This window comes from Acartia tonsa, chromosome 10, assembly GCF_053477335.1.
Source record: "Acartia tonsa isolate MP-2025a chromosome 10, ASM5347733v1, whole genome shotgun sequence".
In the NCBI taxonomy this organism is placed as follows: domain Eukaryota; kingdom Metazoa; phylum Arthropoda; class Copepoda; order Calanoida; family Acartiidae; genus Acartia; species Acartia tonsa.
Genome location: NC_137269.1, coordinates 32,611,966 through 32,633,409, shown reverse-complemented (window position 1 = coordinate 32,633,409; position 21,444 = coordinate 32,611,966). Strand labels below are relative to the sequence as shown.

The 21,444-nt window shown below is 31.9% G+C and overlaps 2 protein-coding genes across 2 annotated transcripts; both read right to left on the bottom strand.

Moving 5' to 3' along the window:
- Nucleotides 1-584: 584 nt before the first annotated feature.
- On the bottom strand, nt 585-9,613 carry LOC145329928 (uncharacterized). Its single transcript, XM_080174398.1, has 12 exons — nt 9,482-9,613; nt 8,815-8,905; nt 8,411-8,429; nt 8,116-8,170; nt 7,554-7,606; nt 6,723-6,835; nt 5,544-5,589; nt 4,831-4,894; nt 3,479-3,584; nt 2,727-2,820; nt 1,551-1,664; nt 585-821 (listed from the first exon to the last, which is right to left on the bottom strand). The coding sequence occupies exons 1-12, from the start codon at nt 9,598-9,600 to the stop codon at nt 607-609; spliced, it is 1,089 nt and encodes a 362-aa protein (XP_080030524.1). The 5' UTR covers nt 9,601-9,613; the 3' UTR covers nt 585-606.
- A 4,711-nt stretch (nt 9,614-14,324) lies between these two features.
- LOC145329927 (uncharacterized) lies at nt 14,325-20,767 on the bottom strand. The gene is made up of 8 exons (XM_080174397.1): nt 20,527-20,767; nt 19,303-19,421; nt 18,195-18,240; nt 17,652-17,706; nt 17,350-17,438; nt 15,847-15,924; nt 15,208-15,249; nt 14,325-14,752 (listed from the first exon to the last, which is right to left on the bottom strand). The coding sequence occupies exons 1-8, from the start codon at nt 20,575-20,577 to the stop codon at nt 14,648-14,650; spliced, it is 585 nt and encodes a 194-aa protein (XP_080030523.1). The 5' UTR covers nt 20,578-20,767; the 3' UTR covers nt 14,325-14,647.
- Between the last annotated feature and the right edge of the window lie 677 nt (nt 20,768-21,444).

Below are 21,444 nucleotides of genomic sequence, written 5' to 3'. Positions count from 1 at the left end.
TCCTCCCCCAAGGTCACTTGAATATTTGTAAAGAAAAACACATATTTGATATTATTTTCAATGTTAAAATTATTTGATTAAGATTTTATAAAGGATGAAAACATCCATAATTCATGCAATTTCCTGAAGAAACAACACAGATTTTTCATAAAACTGAAACAAACCGCCACAAATACTTTTAATATGGTAGCTTAGCTACAAAAAATATAAATTCCTGGTCTAGAATGTTTGTACCAACTGCACACTTGTCGTACTCTAACTGACTGTAATTAGATATAATCAAAGTTTTGCTAAATTTTTTATATCCTAAATACTCTAACAGAGTAGGGACACCTTCCGGAAGTTTATTGGTTATCTTATCTTCTATTAGAGCTAAAAACAATTTACTCCACCCCCCCCCCCTTACAACCGTCAGTGGTTAAAACCATACTCATGTACAATCTACATTAATTAATTTCAAGAATTCCCTTTCCCTCTTTCTGAGAATTATAATTTTGAAAGAAATGAAAGTTTTGAAATAGTTTTAGGACAGTTTTTCATTGATTCAATAGATGTTTAATGCGGGGAATTGCCAGACCCTCAATTACCCCAACATACATTTTATCATCAAAGCAAAAATAATATATGAGTGACCAACAACATAACTAGGGGCGAAACCATCGAATTAAAGAAAATAGCATAGTCAATACTAATTATGAGAAGAGTAAACATAAAGATATAATTTTGATAAAGTGATTGATTGATTATAATTTCCGTAGTTACTGTAGTAGGGTAGTATATACACTGTAGACCATCATAATCAGACCAGCCTTCAGCACAGGCTAAACAAATATATAATGACCATTCACTATCTACAACTATTAATTTATTCAAACATGGATGACAAGCAAAGCGCTGAAATCAGTTGGAAAGGGCAAAAAATTATACTTGTAATAATACTTGTGTTAATTTAGAAGTTTAAACAAATTTGCTTAAAAATGCAGGATAACTTCCAACATCTTTAGAACTTCCTCATGGAGATCCTTTGCTTATAATATTGTGTATTGTAGTTCTAGGAATCTTTACTCCAAAAATCAGACAAAGAGGATTATATAATACAAAATTTATTGTCCAAAAAGTCAACATGTTTTAAATGGAATTTCTGGTAACAATTATATAGTGACTATGCTTTCTAAATCATACCTAATTACAACATGATAAGTTTTAAATCAATAGGATGATTTTAACATGCTTTAATTAATGGTATATTTTACTTATGTACGCACTGACCTTAATTAACAAAAGCTTCACTTAAAAAAAAAACTTTACTACATAACCCTCCCTCTCTTATTTTGAAAATAAAGATGGGGGGGGGGGTGTATATTGGGTACTTGGTAGCCCAGCAAGGTTTGAGCACTTCACTCACAGGCTCAGCAGGTGTTAGACATGGGGAAAAATCTATCCACTCCATAATTATAGGGCAATTGAAATAAATAAAAAGTCATAAGCAAAGTTATGAATTGACAGAATAACCTAATTATAGAGAAGATATGCTACTAAAAAGAATATACCTGGAAACGTATCTTGAAGATGTTTGTTATGTTTTGTTAATAATAATGAATCTGTATTTGAGGAACCATCACCACAGGATGTTGTCACACTCCAGGATGCTAATGGTATAGATCCTGAAATAATATTGAGTTAGTATGAGAGGAACCATCCCTATAGGATGTTGTCACACTCCAGGATGCTGATTGTATAGATCCTGAAATAATATTGAGTTAGTATGAGAGGAACCATCCCTATAGGATGTTGTCACACTCCAGGATGCTAATGGTATAGATCCTGAAATAATAGTGAGTCAGTATGAGAGGAACCATCCCCACAGGATATTGTCACACTCCAGGATGTTGCTGGTATAGATCCTGAAATAATAGTGAGTCAGTATGAGAGGAACCATCACCACAGGATGTTGTCACACTCCAGGATGCTACTGGTATAGATCCTGAAATAATAGTGAGTCAGTATGAGAGGAACCATCACCACAGGATGTTGTCACACTCCAGGATGCTACTGGTATAGATCCTGAAATAATAGTGAGTCAGTATGAGAGGAACCAACCCCCACAGGATGTTGTCACACTCCAGAATGTTGCTGGTATAGATCCTGAAATAATAGTGAGTCAGTATGAGAGGAACCAACCCCCACAGGATGTTGTCACACTCCAGAATGTTGCTGGTATAGATCCTGAAATAATAGTGAGTCAGTATGAGAGGAACCATCACCAGAGGATGTTGTCACACTTCAGGATGCTGATGGTGTAGATCCTGAAATAATAGTGAGTCGGTATTAGAGGAACCATCACCACAGCATGTTGTCACACTCCAGGATGCTATTGGTGTAGATCCTTTGGTCTAAAAGGTTTTAAAATATTTTGAGAGAGTTTATCCCCTAGAAAACACCACAACAATTATTAAATACAAACTTTTCTTTTTAAAATGAAAATTGTAATTCACAAAACCTTTCTATAATCAATTATCATATTTTTAGAATTAAAAATTAGATTGAATCTTTTGCCTCAAATTACAAAATATGCGTAGTTATTAGATAAAATTTATAAAAAAAAAGTCTTCCATAAAATGCAGAGATCAGTTATGACTAGGATTACAAACAGAAGGACAGGGAGATGGTAATACTGAAAGATAGGACTTATAAAGTAGCTTTGCTATTAAAACTGAAATGCATACCTTCCCAATCATTGTCGGCAATTACATTTCCTTGGCTGTCGTCACATTCAAGAACATAGACAAAACTTTCAGAATTTGGGTCTGTTTTAAATACCTATATAGATGAAAAATCAAATAACCAAATACATGGATGCTTTCACTTAAAATGCCTATCGAGCACTGATACTACCTTAATTTAGTTTAAAATTAAAAACAAGGAGGTGGAATAGTTCTTATACAATCCCTACTTTGAGCTCTAACCCTGCCAGGTAGTTTGCTAGTATAACATTATAAATCACCTTCATCATTCACATTAAAAAAGTGCTTTACTAGATAGAAAATTGAACTCGGATAGAACAAAAAAAAGGATGACAATATCTATAAAAGTGAAGCTTTAAAATCAGAAGGAAGAACAAACGAACAATAACTCTTGTAGAATCTTAGAACTTACTTAGTAGAAAATCAATTTGTAAGTCTAAACTAAATTGTGCATAAATTTGTTTCAAAATTGAGTATATACAGGATACAGTAAAAGGACATAATTTCATTTTTAGGATATTATTACAGAGATACTTTGCTTCCTAAATCGTACCTTAAGGAAACATAATCTACGTTTGAAATTGATAGGATAATTTCAACATTACTTAATTCATGAATAGAGCTGTTCGTTATAAACAGACAGATGGACCACCCTTGATAATAGAAAAGCTTATTTAAAAAAAAATCGATTAGATTTAATCCGATTTGGAGCTATAATGGAATAAGAAAATAACCTGATTCATAAATCTTCCTTTTAGTTTAATGAAAGGGAAGAACCTACAGATGTGACCATCAGGTTTCATCTCAAACATGTCACAGGCCGGACTCATTAAACATCTCCTATAAAAATTCGTATATATTATCAAAGATGGTCATTTTTGTCTAATTTATGTCACATATGATATAATAAAATATATATAAACTACCCTAACCCGTTTTAGAAAAATTTTGTTAAAATTTTTGCCCCCAGCCATAATATGGTTGATTTATGCAAAATAATGACCCAAGCAAAATAGTTTTTTTTGTAATGCAAAAATTGCGATGGTACAAGCACTGCAAAGTTTTTAAAATTTGCAAAAAGACCTGTCTTTAAAGCTCTTGTACCATCTCAATTTTAAAGATTTTTACAAAATTTCAATTTTAGTGTGTCGATATAAACCTGAAATTTACCCAAAAAAATGGGGGCAGTCTCAATTATAACATATAAAGGACATAGGTGCAGCAAGTAATTTTCCAAAGTAAAAGTTGCCAAATTGCATACATAAATAATAGGGTTGGGCCGGATTTGACAGATACAGATATCCGGCTAATTTAAAATGCCAGATATAAAGTACTCAGGTTTATATCGACACACTAGGATTGAAATTTTGTAAAAATCTGTAAAATTGAGATGGAACAAAAGCATTAAAAATGATCTTTTTGCAGATTTTAACAAGTTTGTTCCATCTCAATTTTAAAGATTTTCACAAAATTTCAATTCTAGTGTGTCAATATAAACCTGAATACTGGATATCCAGCATTATAAATCAGTTGGATATCCGTATCTGTCCAATCCAGCCCAACCCTATTATGAATGTATGAAATTTGGCAATTTTTACTTTGGAAAATTACTTGCTGCGCCTTTGTCCTTCATATATTATAATTGAAACTGCCCCCATTTTTTTTGGTAAACAGGTTTATATCGACACACTAGAATTTAAATTTTGTAAAAAACTTTAAAATTGAGATGGTACAAGTGCTTTAAAAACAAGTCTTTTTGAAAATTTTAAAAACTTTGCAGTGCTTGTACCATCGCACATTTTGCATTACAGAAAAACTATTTTGCATGGGTCATTATTTTGCATCAATCAACCATATTATGGCTGGGGGCAAAACTTTAAAAAAAAATTTTCTAAAACGGGAAGGGGTAATGTAAATACATACATATATAAAAAGAATTTAATTAATTCAATGAAAGTTTTGGGTATTAGAATATTCTTCCTCCCCCACTCCACAAAACAATATTTTTTGTTTATTAAATGTCAAAAATTTATCTTAAATATGTATGTAAGATCCTAGTAATAATATATACACTCTTAAGACCTACCTTGCACAATCATCTGCTGTATAAATTTGCTGTATTATTCGAACTCTGGTTATCTCTTCATGTGCTGAATATATAAAGTTAATCTATTGACATATTCTCTAAACTAAATAGTCGAATAACAACCCAACCATGGTATTGGTTGAAATAATGTACAGATAAATGATTGCATTTCATAAGACATAAAGCTTCATCATGGTAAATTATGAAGCACTTCACAAAACCAATAATAATTTAGCTATGATTAGTTGAATTCCTTAGGATAAAGTAAATAAAAATGATTAGAGTCCCTCCACAGATTATGACGTCATACGATAGAATAACAAATGAGAGGCCAGCATAAATTTTACCATTGGTGAATTACAGTGTATACTGGCCTCTCATTGGCTATTATATCGTATGACATCATAATGTTTGGAGGGACTTTAATCATCATCAAAGTAAATTTTCTAGAAAGTATATCCTTGAAGAATTTCGTTGATTCTATAACTAAAATGCAAAAAATAATGAAATATTTGTCTGCTAGGAATCTCTTGTTAAGTTTGGGTCAGGTGGACCTCCTAGATATATTATGTCTATTGCTGAATAAAATAGTTATTCTGTTGTATAGAAGCTACTCTTTAATAACAAATGTATGTCAGTCTGTCCATTAAAAAATGTTTATAAAGAAATGAGTATAAAGAATTATAAATTAAAAATGAAAATGTTGTTTTTACCTTGGGTGTAATTCAAGCATTTATAACATTGACAATCTGATGAACACTTAACAAATAATATATTTGAATAAAGCGATAGTGGTACTTACTGCTGCTATGTCCCTTAGAAGATGATAATAAAATAAGTAGTGGGGATGCCTTTGCATGTAAACAGGCGAAAATCAACACCATGCATAGAAAGAACTTTCAAATAAAGATCGTGCAACCAAAGAGTTTGTTTTCTGTTTTATATTATTTAACCTTTTATCCTTCTGTGATATAGCAGAATGTTCAGTTCAAACGAACATGCACTAAGTTTTGTGGACGTCTGCAAAAGTCAATGAGGTCCATGGCCAACGCGCTATTATCAAATCCTATTATATAAAGTCCCAAGCATTTTTTGTCTGTAGCGAACGATCTCGCTAACCACTGAACAGATATGGTTTTCCTTTAGAGGGAAGCTTCTTATATGACCTGAGAGGGTATTAGGCTATTATATCTTTATATAAGTCTGGATATGGTTAATGTTATAGTCTATTTTTCTGTCTTCCTATATCCCTTCAAATATAGAGACCCTAGATGCTAGGGAAGCAGTTGCTAGTATATTTTATAGCAGCAGAAAAAACGACTCTAAATGTTATAATTGATGGTAAGGTTTTAACAATTAAGAACATAAGTTATATGGTAATGTAGGTAAATCTGAAAAAATTTATTTTGACTAAAATTTATACGCTGTAAAAAGACTTGTTCAAGTTTAACAATGCATAATCTTAAACTGCGTGTGTACCTGGTTGTTAGGAGAGCAGCAAGGAGTACTGGAGGCTGGATCACACAAAGCTGGCTTACCTGGTTGTCAGGAGGGCAGCAAGGAGTACTTGAGGCTGGATCACACAAAGCTGGCTTACCTGGTTGTCAGGAGAGCAGCAAGGATTACTGGAGGCTGGATCACACAAAGCTGGCTTACCTGGTTGTCAGGAGAGCAGCAAGGAGTACTTGAGGCTGGATCACACAAAGCTGGCTTACCTGGTTGTCAGGAGAGCAGCAAGGAGTACTGGAGGCTGGATCACACAAAGCTGGCTTACCTGGTTGTCAGGAGATCAGCAAGGAGTACTGGAGGCTGGATCACACAAAGCTGGATTTCCTGGTTGTCAGGAGAACAGTGAGGAGTACTGGAGGCTGTATTACACAAAGCTGGTTTACCTGGTTGTCAGGAGAGCAGCAAGGAGTACTGGAGGCTGGATCACACATGGCTGGCAGGTCTGTTCCATCAACCAGGTGTCCAGGTCCACATTTACCATCTGCTCGGTACATCACTAGATAATAACTCAATATAGGGAAATACAAATAGGACATTCGGCATGTAACTCATTTTTAGGGCAAATGCTTCATTGCCTAGGAAATGTTAAAAATTTATCAAAATTAAGAAAAGAAAAATAAGAAAGAGTTTAAAGATGAAAAATGTCTAAATATCCAACAAACTTATCATATTTTTCTTTATTGTCAGCTACTATTTGTGTTTCTTTGCCTGCTTGGAGAAAAACTTTTAGCGGCATTCAGTGTGCTAGTGTTGAATGTATTTAGAATTAGCCAAAATAAGAACAGTTGCTTTAGCTCTAGTGCCCAACGTTTAAGACTGCAAAAGAATAAACTTTAGATCTATTTGCCTGTTCCCTGTTTTTACATTTATGTTTTTGCTACTTATTTTAAAAACAACAACTGCTTTATAGTTAAGTCCTTTAGTAATTTATTATATATCCCTGTATTTTACAAAAATGATTGGTGGAACACTTAGTATACTACAGGGGGGGAGGGGGCAATGAATAGCATAAAACCTATGTTATATGAGTGGTATGTATATTCCTTAATAAGTAGAGCCAAAATGTTTCATCGGTGACTGAGACCTTCAGCTTCTTCTTGATTATGAAATACTTTTTTTTATTTGTAACTTGCAAATTGATAAAATAATAAATGAATTATAAATTTGATTTGTAGCCAAAGCATTATTTAAATATAAATTGAAACTGTTACTACCTTGTCTAGCAATATTTGTTATAGGGTCTGGATCCAATGTAACATCAAGAATCCTTGATAAACAAATGAATTTTAGCCGGTTTCCTTTAAAGTGCCTAGTCGATCACAAAACTCCAACCCTTTTCTTTAAATAAATTGAAATAAGGGAGGGGTGGTTTTCGTTTATTTCTTTATTAATTTAGGTCGGGTTTTGGATAGTTTATGTTGGGTTCTGGGCAGCCCCGCAGAGTTAATGGGTGTAATTATTATGTTGAAGATTACATATTTTTTTAATAATTATTTTCTACTTAAAAGTTTTAGTGATTGGTTTGTACAAAGAAACGACTATTCCACAAACAATTTGAATCTATACTAGGTTTAATTGTTTGTATCATAATTGGGCAGAAAATAAATTTAGCATCCATTATCCCACCCCTATAAGTAGCCAAAAATATTAAGTTTCCCTATCGTTATAATTATCATAAGAAAACCTTCAAATTTCGTGCAAAGTAGGACTTTTAGCGTGTTTATGTGAATTGTATTCTTGATTGCTGTTATGTAATTTTAAAGTCAATTCTTTTACCTGGTCCAAAGAGGCCTACATCTTTTTCTTCCACTTGTAGCAAAATTTAGTTTGCCTTAGATATAAATTTGGATAAAAAAATATTTTTTTTGTAGAAATAGAACTGTATTTTAAAATTTTGTCATCGAATAAATTTTTTTTGGTGAAAAGTGAACAATGTCTTAAATACGTCATCTTTAATTTGTAAGATTTTAAACACTTTGAGGAAACAATGAAGTAATAGTGTAATTGTAATACCCTTTTTACCACCTCCTTTGAGCGTCCTTGATAAAAGAAAAATTTGATATAAAAATACCTGTTCCTAAAAGATTTTCCTGTAAAAAATATAATCAATATCTTTATGAAAGCTAGTCGTAAAAAGTTTATAAACCTTATATACAAAACGAAATAAAATAAGGAGAATTTAGAATAAAATAACAACTTTTTTTATACAATATTTTAAAAAATAAGCTAACAAACGAAATAATCCAAAGAAATATTTGAAGAGCAGATAAAAAAGGTTGTTATACTACTGAGCATTTGCCCCAAATTTTGCTCAAGTATGTATTTTCCAATTTATTTAGTTTGTGAGACAGCTGAGGATATTTTCCTTTTACAATTTATTTTTCATATATCATTGTGGAACAAAAAGGAGTAAGATAATGAAATAAAAAAAATTTAGCCAACTTTTGTGTTAAAAAAAGAAATGAACACATGTACCTGGGTCAAGTAATCAAGAGTAGCACTACTTTGTAACATAGCAGCTTGTGTAGAAACCAAGCTATCCATCTCAAACATATCATCAATATTACTAAATATAAACAACAAGTTAAACAAGAGTGGCACTACTTTGTAACATAGCAGCTTGGGTTGAAACTAAGCTATCCATCTCAAATATATTATCAATATTACTAAACATAAACAACAAGTTAAACAAGGATAACGCCAAATCAAATCAAAGCTTATCAAATTAGACATACAAACGAACATTGTCAAATATAAAGTAACAACAGAGTCAATATTCAACAAATCTGAATAAAATTCCAAGTAAATCTACTCAAACATAAAGGATACTTTATGCGGACATATTTTTACATTTTATTGTCGATATAGTTAATCTAATGTTACTTTTTAAAATGTACAGAAGGACAAGTTAAGTGCTACAGGAATCTTCATGTCAATTTTAACTTGTATGCCTCTTATAGGTCAAACCATTGATATATGGGACAACCAATAAGGTGTTTTTTTTAACATAGTACTGTCCTTTTACCATCTTATACATTTTTCTTATAACTAAATGTAATCCTGCGTATATTAATCGGATTCAGAGGCATGCTAGAAACTAATTTCTTGGTCAGACATATAAAAAACTTGATAATAAACTTACACATCCTTCCTAAGTCCAGCTTCCAGGTTGGAGAACTGGAAGCTTCCAGCTTGGATCACTTCTGGCAGGATCCAGGTCCATACCAAGATCCAGGAAACAGTTCCAGGTGAAAAGATCATTATCTCATTTTCTAAATCTTAATTTGATTTAAATTTAGAATTTTTAATTCGATGGAAGTATTCATTTTTTGCTTTAACTAATATGAGTATTTTATATCCTGAATATTTGAAGCTATTGCAAACCCAGGGATCTAAAGGTATAAGACAATGACCGTTATACAAAATTACCCCTTATGTAGATTAAAATTAGTAATTGAAACATTTGAACACTCAACTTAATTAATTTACTAATTTAAATTTACTAGTCTCCAAAGTTGTTAAGCCAACGAATAAGGAAATGTTTTTCATAAACTTTGGGGACTAGTGTAATAAAGAGTCCATTGTCCCCTCTCTATCTGTGAAAACTATAGTGTTACAATTTTAATTAGGTGATATCATTGGCATGATTATGTACAGCTTTTAAATTTTTCAACCTTAATATTTCATATTTGATATGAGCCTTATAGTAAGATCTCAGCTCATACCAACAACGATGTTAATTCATAAAAAAAAATAACAAAACCTATTTGGGGGGGAAACACTTAGTAGAATTGACGACTTTTTTATCTTATTGTTTCATATTTATTTTGCTTGTTGTTGGTTATACCTTATTTACTTTAAAATACTTTTACTATTTATAACAGACATTTTACCGTATCATTTTTATATACGTAGAAAAATGTCTGTGATACGATGCTATATATAATGTTTCAGTACGGCTAAGAGTTAGTTCTAATCCACCGAATGTTATTCAGTTTTGAAGCTATACTGAGAAATATTTTATATTCTTTGTTTCGTGAAAGAAAGTCAACGGATGCAGGGAGTAAGGGAGGGGACAATGGGCAATTAATCCAATATAAGAGTTATCAAAGAAAGGGCATGAAATCCAGTTTAATCCAATAAATTTGTAGGAAATTATAAAGGGATTGTTAATTGAATAATAGATTTCCATAGCGTCATGTAAAGTGAAATCACAACTTGTTTTTGATGAAATATATTGAGGTTTTTTGGTGTGATTTTTATATTAAAAGATTATTGGACCCGGCCAGCTGCTAGCAAGAATATGACTGCCCCTTTTTATTCTGTTTATTTCCCTTGCCCATTTCCCCCACCTCCCTTCTCCTTTCTCCCCGTCTGCTACATTCCAAACTAACACAACGAGTGTTTATTTCCCTTCCCCCCACTTATCCCTTCTCCCCGTCTGCAATATTCAAAACATACATAACGAGTAGCGGCATTCTATGCGCAAGTCCCCAAACTCAGTCAGAAACTGCTAAATTCTTGCACATTCCCTTTAAGCCAGTCCCCAAAGTCTGAGACTCCTAAAAATTGAATATTCGATCCATTGTCCCCTCCCTTACTCCCTGCAACGGATGACTAATTTTGTTGTCTTTGCAAAATTGTTTTTTTCATACATACAAACAAATCACTTTTGTGCGAGGTTATTTTCGACGTTGGAACAAGAAGGAACAAATATGATAAAAATATGATAATGTGATAAAAAAATTATATATATTTTGTTATAACAAATTATTGTGTTAAGATTATTATAACAATTACGACCAATAACTCCCTTTTTCTATAAATTTTTCTACAATAGAAATTTTTATATTTCCAATTTTAAAGCCTTTAAAAATTATATAGAAAATTATAATTTTTAATCTAAGTTAAATAAACTTAGCAAAGCTTTCTTTTTGACAAACACATATATTATAATAGAAGAAAATAATAATTTTCTGAACTAATTTATTGCAATGTGTCTATCTTGACACCTCGATATAAATTTATAAATTATGGCTATCCATATAAATAACGAAATATTGCTTTTCTTACATACATAGGTGTATTTAATTAATTTGAAAAATGGGTTTAATATATAAAAAGAAATGATCATTAAATTGGAATAACGTATTAAAATCCCATTTTCAGAAGTCAAAGCAACTCCTACCACGTCCTAATGTCCTAAATCAACCAATAGAAATAGTTGAGGAATAACCCGGTCATTTTATTGGTTAGAAAGTGTATAGATTTTTTTGTTGAGAAATTGCGGTTATTATTTATTATATTCGCATTATGAGTCACCTATAAATAGTCACATTTCTTAGGACAAAGCTTTGCATGGTTGGATTTTATCATAACCGTTCTCGGATAACCTTTATCGTTATCTTACAGATATCTTTGCTACCCCTCATAAAGAATAAAATTAATGGTCAAAACGTTTGGACACTGCTAGTTTTAATAAACTAATCAAGTCAATATCTAATACAGTACCCAACGTTTTAGACCTGAATCTATTACATAATGTGTAAATTAAACTTTGGATACCAGCATAATTTACATTTATATTATTCTGACCTCTCCCTTCCTTATGTGTTCAGAGTGAACAAACAATGTAAATAAAAGTTCTATAAATACAAATTACCACCATTTGTTTGTTTTTGCATCTTTTTAATAATTAATTATTTCAACACTTGAAATAACTTTTTAATAAAATTATAATTAAACTTTTTTAAAGCGAAAATTTTGAACATTAGGTCAGTCCGTATAGTCCAACTGTCAGGATGCTTTTAACCGTTAACCAAGGCTTGTGAGCATATAATCCTATTTGTTTCAAACTTTGCATGATAATATCTTTAATAACTTGTTCCATTGTAGAAGCGTAGCAACCCTATAATAATTACAAGATAGCTCTAGGTTTATGCACATAGTAAACTTGTGTTTGTAAGAAATTTTTTACAAAATTTATTTAGACTTATTATAAAAATGAATAGGCTTTAACTCTATATTTTCAGTTAATCTTAATAATGTTTTTTGCTGAACTTTGATTTCATAGATTTTGAATATTTAGGTTAGGTTATATTAGGTACTGGGTACCCCTGCAGGTATGGGCTGGCAAAACTAGAGGTTAAGTTTAGAGGATGAAAATAAACTACGCTACTGAGGGAAAGAAACGAAAAAATCTTAAATATTCAAAATATAATAACACATTTTCATTAAGCAGTGGCGTGCGAAGAACTTTTTCTGGGGGGGGGCGGCATTTTTTAAAAAATTGCCCCCTCCCCCCCCCCCTACCAAATAAAAGTGCCCTTTGGGCTTCATCTGAAAACAATGTATATATCATAATTAACATAAGTATTTAGTTTTGCACATATTAATTCACATATTTATATTAAATAGCATTTAAATTTATATTTATGATCAGTATGTTAAGTATATATATTAAGTATGTTAAGTACTTCAAAATGTCAAACTTTATCACAAACCATAGTCCAAACTATATAAAAGAAATAAAAGTTTACTATATAAATATGATTAACAAAAGTTTTCTGCATTTTTTTTGCGGGGAAAACTTTATTTCTTTCAATGCAACTTTATTTTTGTCAACATATTCATTATTTTGAAGCACTTTTAGATGGAAACTATGTAGGTCGGACTGCTTTTAGCAGCATATTTAGCCTCATTCATCTCTTTGGTGAAAATTTAAATCAAATCTCTAATTAGGGAATTTTTGTGTTTATAGATGAAATTACAATTAACCTTAATTCTTTTATTTCAAATCATTTTAGCTGCTTTTTTTATCTAAAAAAAATAGGTTAGTATTAGTATTAGAATATGATTTCCAGTTGTTACGTTTTTTTTTAGATAAAGAGACAGGTAGATATTTCCAAGGACGTCCAAAGGAGAGGGGGTAAAGAGGTGATTACCCCCCCCCCCCTCGATATAAAAATCACCCCTAACTTGGGGATGCAGAAACCATTTAGGAGGGGGTATTTACCCCCCCCCCCCAAACAATTTTGTGGAGGGTATATATACCCCTCCCCACCAAATAAATATTCCTTTTAAAAAAATTCCGGCGTGCTTCGCGCGCTTTATTACTTCCACTTTTAAGATTTTTTACCACCGCCCAAAATCAAAAACTATATGGTTCCACCAGATTATAACAGTTCTGAACCATAATAAAGAGTACATGTTATAGTTTGCAAGGGCCCTTTAATTAAACAATGTACTGGGTGTGTCTAATTAATATCTATTCAAAGAAGTAACATTTTTCCAATTATTAAGAAAAAAAATTTAAATCAAAATTAATTGTCTAGCTTCAATAAAATAGATCAATCAAACATTTCAGTAGTTATCAAAATATAAATTTTTTTCTAGGGGCAATTTATCTTGGCATGCTGCCAGGGTGGTGGTACCCTCCCCAAAAAGACTTGTGAGTTCATTATTTGTTTTCATGTATAGTAATGAGATACTACTAAATATTTTATTGTACTTTATCATAAGGTAGGTACTTTTTTACATTTTTAAACTACCCACCCCCCACCAAAAAAAAATTTATCCCGGGGGTGTAAATTTTTTAAAGGGGTGTGGGTAATTATTCATCCCCCCCCCCCAAGAGATTTTACGGGGGGTTGATTACTATTCCAAGCAAATTTTACCCCCTGACTTTACTTTCCCCTGATGGGTGCGTTATCAATTACTTGCGGTTAATGCAAGGCTTTAGCATCTAGCGGCTCTGTTTTCAGTGAGGCGGAGAGGGCTGGACAAATAGAGAACCCAAACGGTTCAGTAGTTATTGAGATCTTAATCTTTAGATAGAAAAACCGTGCTACTTTATCCATTAGGATGGTGGTTGTACATTATCTACTTAGTGATGTCTATTTTTAATTGTTTTCTTCGATTTAATTATAAAATGCATTTTCGACGCTTAAACAAATATAAAAAAAAGAACAATAAATGCATGCAACTTAATTATAATCAATATATTTTTGATTTAAAAATTTTAATTTTACAAAGAAACAAAAAGTGAAGTTGTCAGTTTTAAATCATACGGTTCTTTAAATCATATAAAACCAAAAGTTTTATGTAAAGCTTTATTTAGAACAAAACCTGAAAAAATATTCCTATATATATATTAGATTTATTACAGTTCTTCAAATTTAATTTATCTCATTTTTAATTGAGGTTTATATATTTTCCAACTTAAAGTTATACTGATTTAATGAACTGTAAAAATAAGAAAATGCTCGAGAAAAAAAAATATATTTTTTGCATTATAAATAAAATGCAATTATTCCGATGGCATAGTCTGGCAGTCGTGGGAGGCAGGGCAAGCTTCCTTGACGTCACAGGAGGCAAACAGGAAACATTTGTTGTGTACATGACCTTCAGTAATCTAGTACAAGAATAATTATGTCCATAAGTAGCATCAATAAAGGTAGGTCTGGTTTTTCATTTTATTATAAATTTACCAAACAGTTTGATAAAAAAGTTTTCTCGTATTCATTCGAATCCGGTGGATAGGAACCGGTTCACATCCATACGAAAAAACTATGTCTAGCATCGTATTATATCCAGCTTTCTACGAATATAAAAATGTACAATCATAAGATTAAAACTAGTTTTAATCTTATAATTGTACATTCTATATCCGCGGAAAGCCGTTTATAATACGATACGAGAAATAAATATTCCAGCATGGCTTTAAAACTGATTAGTATACGCTGGATTAGAGCCGGTTCTGGGCCATACTAAAAAATCATGTATTGCTTCACAATACAAACAATTGTTCATGATTATTAATAAAAAACATTATAACATTTGTAAGGGTATAAATTAACATTTCTATACCTTGAATTGAGTCCAATAGGCGCATTGAGGGATAGAATCACACTGTAAAAAAATAATTTTTTATTAAGCTTTATTCAGGGAAATAGATTTATCATAATTGATACAATATTTATCATTTAGGTTAATTTTGACTTGAGGGGAAAGAAATAAGCAACTTTTCTTGTTTTATATGCTTTTTGGCTTTTGTGGAGGAGAGCGCAAAAATATGTTTAGATTAATAATATTCAGGGATATTAAAATCGACACAATAAAAACTGTCCCAAATTTGTATTAATTTTGAGGAACACGACTCCAGTGACTTCATATTTTTCTTTCCCGAAAAAGGGAAGGGGGGAAGAAAATCTCTTCAAAAGAGATGGGGAAAACCCCCTTTTCTCCCATCTCTTTTTTCTTCCCCCCTTCCCTTTTTTTTCTTTCCCCCTTCCCTTTTTCGGGAAAGAAAAATATGACGTAACTGGAGTCGTGTTCCTCAAAATTAATACAAATTCGGGACAGTTTTTATTGTGTCATTAAAATCAACAAACATTTAGTAGGATTTCAAACAAAAATATTAGTTTTTTTCCATTCAAATATTATTATTTTATGTGAAGATCATTTAATGGTTCGCAAATCCAATACATTAACAAATAAATGAATTACCTCAAGCTTGCAGCTATGGTCTTCAGCATCATCAAAGTAGTAGATGGCAAGAACGTTGTCTACAGATGTTTCGCAGGTCTAAAAATATCATGAATTATTTGTAGTCGCTTTGCTCCTAACAACTAGGATTTTTTGCCCTAAGATTAGGTTTGGGATGAGAGAATTTTTGAAGCGTAAATATTATCTGAGAGAAAGTTGTACCACTTAAAACCGAGGTATGACCAGCTGGTACATTCCATGAAAAGTAGAGCCCAATCGGGTCAGATGTTACCAAATCTTAATCTTTTGACTGCCAGACATTGAGTCATAGTTATACTTGATTTTTAACCCTTACAGATCGGGGGGGGGGGGGTCATATTGACCCCTCCCTCTAGTTTTTTCAATGTCATTTTTTTGTAGGTAAGATAGAGAGTTGTGACTTCATGACTTTTTAAGTTTAGTAATTATACGTCGGCAAGAGTTGACTTTATAAGATAATCTGGTCTGTGTCGGTCGTGGCGTCCGGTCAAAGTCGGCTAGGTGGCACCAAATTTAGAAAAAATTCTAAATAAATCTTAATTTCTACATTATGACTTTTGTGTATAAGGTAGAAACTTAAATTTTTTTTGGTGAATACTTAGATATCAATGACCTTCTGAGAAAAGTGGTTTTATGATCGTTTGACCGCTCCTTGACCGACTTTATGACCGATTTTTGTCAGGTTTTTACTACAGACATATATCATGAATATCGTGGCTTCTATTACAGCTAGAGACCTATAAATTTTTTTGGTAAATCCTGGAGCAACAATAAACAGATAAAAATATTAATTGTCGCCGCCAACCGCCGTAACCGCCAAAAATGGCGGTTTCCGTTATTTGCCGTTTTTCGGCAATGATCAGAAAAAGTAATTTTTTTGTTATGAAAAATAAAAGTTCGTCCTAAAATTTGGTCATCCTAGCTGCAAAATTGGCCGCTCTAAAGCTGTTTTAATATTTAGCGGCTGGCCGCTAAAAAGCGGCTAAGGAGCGGTCTGGCCGCTATGACTAGAAAAAGTAATTTTCTCTAAAAATACACATAAACCACCAGAAAATCTGTATCTAACTGTAACAGGAGCCTAGATAGAGGGGGGATCAATATGACCCCCCCTCCCCGATCTATTAAGGTGGGAATTGGGGCCCGATCTGTAAGGGTTAATATGATAAAACATAAAGGCAGACAAAGATAGATAGATAGAAAGCGAAGTATCGAGATAAGGGAAGGAAAATGAAAAAGAGTAAAGGTAGATACCAAAATAAGACAGTAAAACTGAAATAACTATATAGTAGCTTCGATATTATATCTAAGTAATTAAATAAGAGGTTTTGTCATTTATACGGGACAAATAAGAAAAGAAATACAGAATTGCAGGTATAATCGATAAAAAAGGGTGTTAGACAATTTTGCTTTCAAGGAAGGTATATATTACAAAAATGTCTTTGTTTAAAAAAAGAATAAATTATTTTGTGAAAATTTATTTCATACCTGATCAGCCTTTGGGCTGGCACTCTTAGCTACAACATTAACAGCTCTGGATTCGAACAGACAGGGCTCATAATCTGGAGACTGGGGTCCTGAAAGCAATATAATGCATACATCCACATAAAAAAACATCCACCCCCTCCCCCCACCACCAAAGCACACCCATACTTATAATTTTAGGAGGTTGGATGAGTTAATTTAATATTAAAGGGGGTAAAATGCAGAATTTTTTTTGATGGGGATTGTAGATATTTTAAAAGGAAGAAGTCGGTTGCTGAAACAAAGAATAATATTATATTTTTTACCTGAAACACATGCACTGCAAACTTCAGGTTTATCACATTCTTTGAACAGGAAACACTGACAAAAATAATATAAGTTTGTTTCGTAACTTTATGACTGACTGATCTTTTCTTCCTTATAATATAACCATCTTAGGTTTAGTACATAATGTACTATCCTTCTCGAAGAATAGGATTATTCAAAAAAAATTTATCAAATAAAATTATCCAATTGATCTGATTTTTGTTTACTTATTCCTAGGACAACAAAGTACAATGTTATAAGAGAAGCATCTCTATAATAAAGTCCTAAAAGCGTAAGTATGTCCTCAAACATTATTCTGTTTTTAAGCAGTTTTCCAACAAATTTACTTACAATTTTGATTCGACATTTATACATTTATGTTCAGATTTTTCAGTTCTGATACTCTACAACAGTTAATGTTCGTTTATCCAGCCGTTTAAGAGCTTAACTTTTATGGATGTTGTCATCCTTGTTTATTAAAAGATCAGAAAATTAACTTCTATTTATTTCCCGCACTTTATTTTAATGTATCCCATTTCTACCTTAGTGAGTTCACCATCTTGAAGCATTGTAAAGTAAGTACAGTCCCTGTAATAAAAATGTATAGTTAATTTTTGTAAAATATTTTCAAACTAGCAGCTGTGCTCCTACCATCAAAGGTAAGGAGTGGCAGATAAATAGCCTAGAATCATTTCAAGATTTTAAAAATTACCTAAAACCAACCTAGGACACATTTACAGATTCTCTATAATGGAGAACTTAATCAGTTTTCAAGTTAGCTAGATCATTTAGAGGAGGGTGGGGAGGTTTGAATCTGGAATAAATCACGTCAAGATAGAGACGTTTGATATATTACAACCTGAGAGCCGATTAAAGATAGACAGACAGAACAACCATCACCATTATAATTTAAAAGGATTTTTCTCGTATTCATTCGAATCCGGTGGATAGGAACCGGTTCTCGTCCATACGAGAAAACTATGTCTAGCATCGTATTATATCCAGCTTTCTACGAATATAAAAATGTACCATCATAAGCGGAAAGCTGTTTATAATACGATGCGAGAAATAACTATTCCTTAACCATTCAAATTACATTTTAACATAGTTTTGACATAGTCCTCCCTGAATAATTCTTTTATAACAGATAAAATTTAAAAATCAACCTTTATAGGAAAAGAGGGGATATTTTAATATAAATTATATTTATACCAAAAGTTTAGTGAACATGTTTTGTTATTTGTTAGCTTAAAAAGAAAAGAGGATATTGATAAATATTGATTGGTTGGTTCAAAGCTATTCCACAAGTGAATGTATTCGCCAGAAGGGTTAATTGTATTTCTCGTATTCATTCGAATCCGGTGGATAGGAACCGGTTCTCATCCATACGAAAAAACTATGTCTAGCATCGTATTATATCCAGTTTTCTACAAATATAGAAATGTACAATCATAAGATTAAAACCAGTTTTTTTAGCCGGTGCCTCCGGCACCTCGGGGCTAAAAAAACTAGTTTTAATCTTATAATTGTACATTCTATATCCGCGGAAAGCCGTTTATAATACGATACGAGAAATAACTATTATCATAATTTTAGGTGTAAAAAATCTATCACCCATTGTCTTTCCCCTTAATGTCCGTGGAAACTTACCCAACTAGTGTACACTTATGTTGACAGCTGGTGATGTCAGTCTTGTCGAAGTAGAACACTTCAATGGCGTTGTCCAAGTCAACTGGGCAGGCATTGTTCGTAAATGGACAATCCTCCAACTAATTATGGTAAAAAGAAAATAATATTTATAGGGAAGACTCTAATTTTTACATAAAATACGTTACAGCTAGCCTAGGCCAGGTACAGGTTTACCTGAGCACGACACAAAAAAGAAATAGCAGAGATTTTATAGAAAGGTATTGTGAGTGCAAAACCACCCTAGGTCATATCGTCCCCACTATGTTTTTTCTTCTCAAAATACATTTTTTCTTGGCTGCTGGGTTTACTTTTTTACAAGAAATTTACAAAGAAAACGGTTATTTTGTGAACTATCTTTCAAAAATGAGATCTGTATTTATCCTTTCACTAAATATTTCAATCTTAATTTGCAATCAATATCAAATATTAAGCATGTTTTGTTATTGATTTGTTGTAAATAATTATAAAGTAACTGCGCTACTTATAAGAAAGGAAACTAATGTCCATAAGTAGAGCAATCATGAAAAATTTGATAAACAAATAATGGCGCACAGAAACTCAATGATTTATCATTTTAAATAGTTGAAAAGATTTACAAATTGCTATAAAAGATAATAGATTATAGCTTTGCTCAGCTATTTTCAATAAAGTTCTATTTGTTACAATATGCTTTTTATTTTTTATTTTACAGAAGATTAACGCAGATCTCTGACTTTAACGTCCTGAGACAAATAAAGTTAAGGAGTTGCTATACTACTTTTATTCAAAACTGATAAGTTGTATTTCTGTTTTTAGAAAGTGTCTTATAAACAGATCTATAGTATAGATGTATTTACAAATAACTACCTCCCCCCCCCCCCTTTTTCAATGACCGTTTTCGTCTGCTGGCAAATTGTTCTTTGTTACTTGGCTGTGATAATATCCCTTACCATTTGTTTATTTTCAAGGACCCAATTGAGAGTCGACACAAGGTCTTTGCGATAGGGAAATACAGTTATTTAACCTTTTCTCCCTCTAGTGTTTTACTCTAAAGTCTTATATGAAAACGAAAAAAAAATATAGAATAAATCTTCCTTTTTTATTATTACCCATAAGTATTGACAAATTTGGATTTGAGCGAATGATTTCAATTTTCGTAACAGAGCAGGTCAACTATTTATAAATCCTAACTAGAAACACATATACCTTAGCAGATGAGAGGCCAATCAAAGCAAGGGTCACCAAAAATTTCAACATTTTCAGATTTCTTCTTCTCAAATGCTTTTGTAATGATGTAGAAGCAACGAAGGAAACTGAATTATCTCTAATTTTTTGTTTGACGTTTTTAGAGATAAAAAAAGTTTCTTATCTTACGTGGAATTTATTTAAATGTGAAATTTAACTTATATCACTTTTTATGTTTCACAAGTCCTTAATTAAAACGTTGTACATCTTATTAGAGTAAAACAAGGATGACTACATCCATAAATAAAAAAAAACATAGATTGTCAAACGGACAAAATGAATTATAGAGAAAATATTAAGAGAACATAAAAGGAAGAATAAGCAATGATAGAAAAACCAAAAACCTTCGTAATAAAATATTGCAATGATTTTTGTTGCTTGACTGACAGACAAACAGATAAAGTAAATTTTATACTTTGGAAAGGTTTATCTATCTTAAATAGCTTATAAATCAAAATTCCCAGACTAACTAAAGGACGGTCGGAAGGACTGAGGTACAGGGCTTGGCAGAAAATTAATATTTCAAAATTGTTAAATGAGCTAAATTTCAATGAAAACAGTAAAAGTGTCTGACTATGACGTCAGAAAAAAATAACAATTAACCAATGAGAGGCCGCTATATATTTTACCATTGTGAATACTGGCTTCTCATTGGTTAATTGTTAATTTTTTCTGACGTCATAGTCAGACACTTTTACTGTTTTCAATTTGAATCCATTCAGCGGCTAAACCATTTAAATTGGCAGCTCATGCCATAACTTTAGAAATGCACATAGCTTCATCCAACTATTTCAGGATAAAATACATATTACATAAATCATTACTTTCTAATGCAACAACAAATCTAAAATCTTGAAACTAATTAGAATGATATATTTT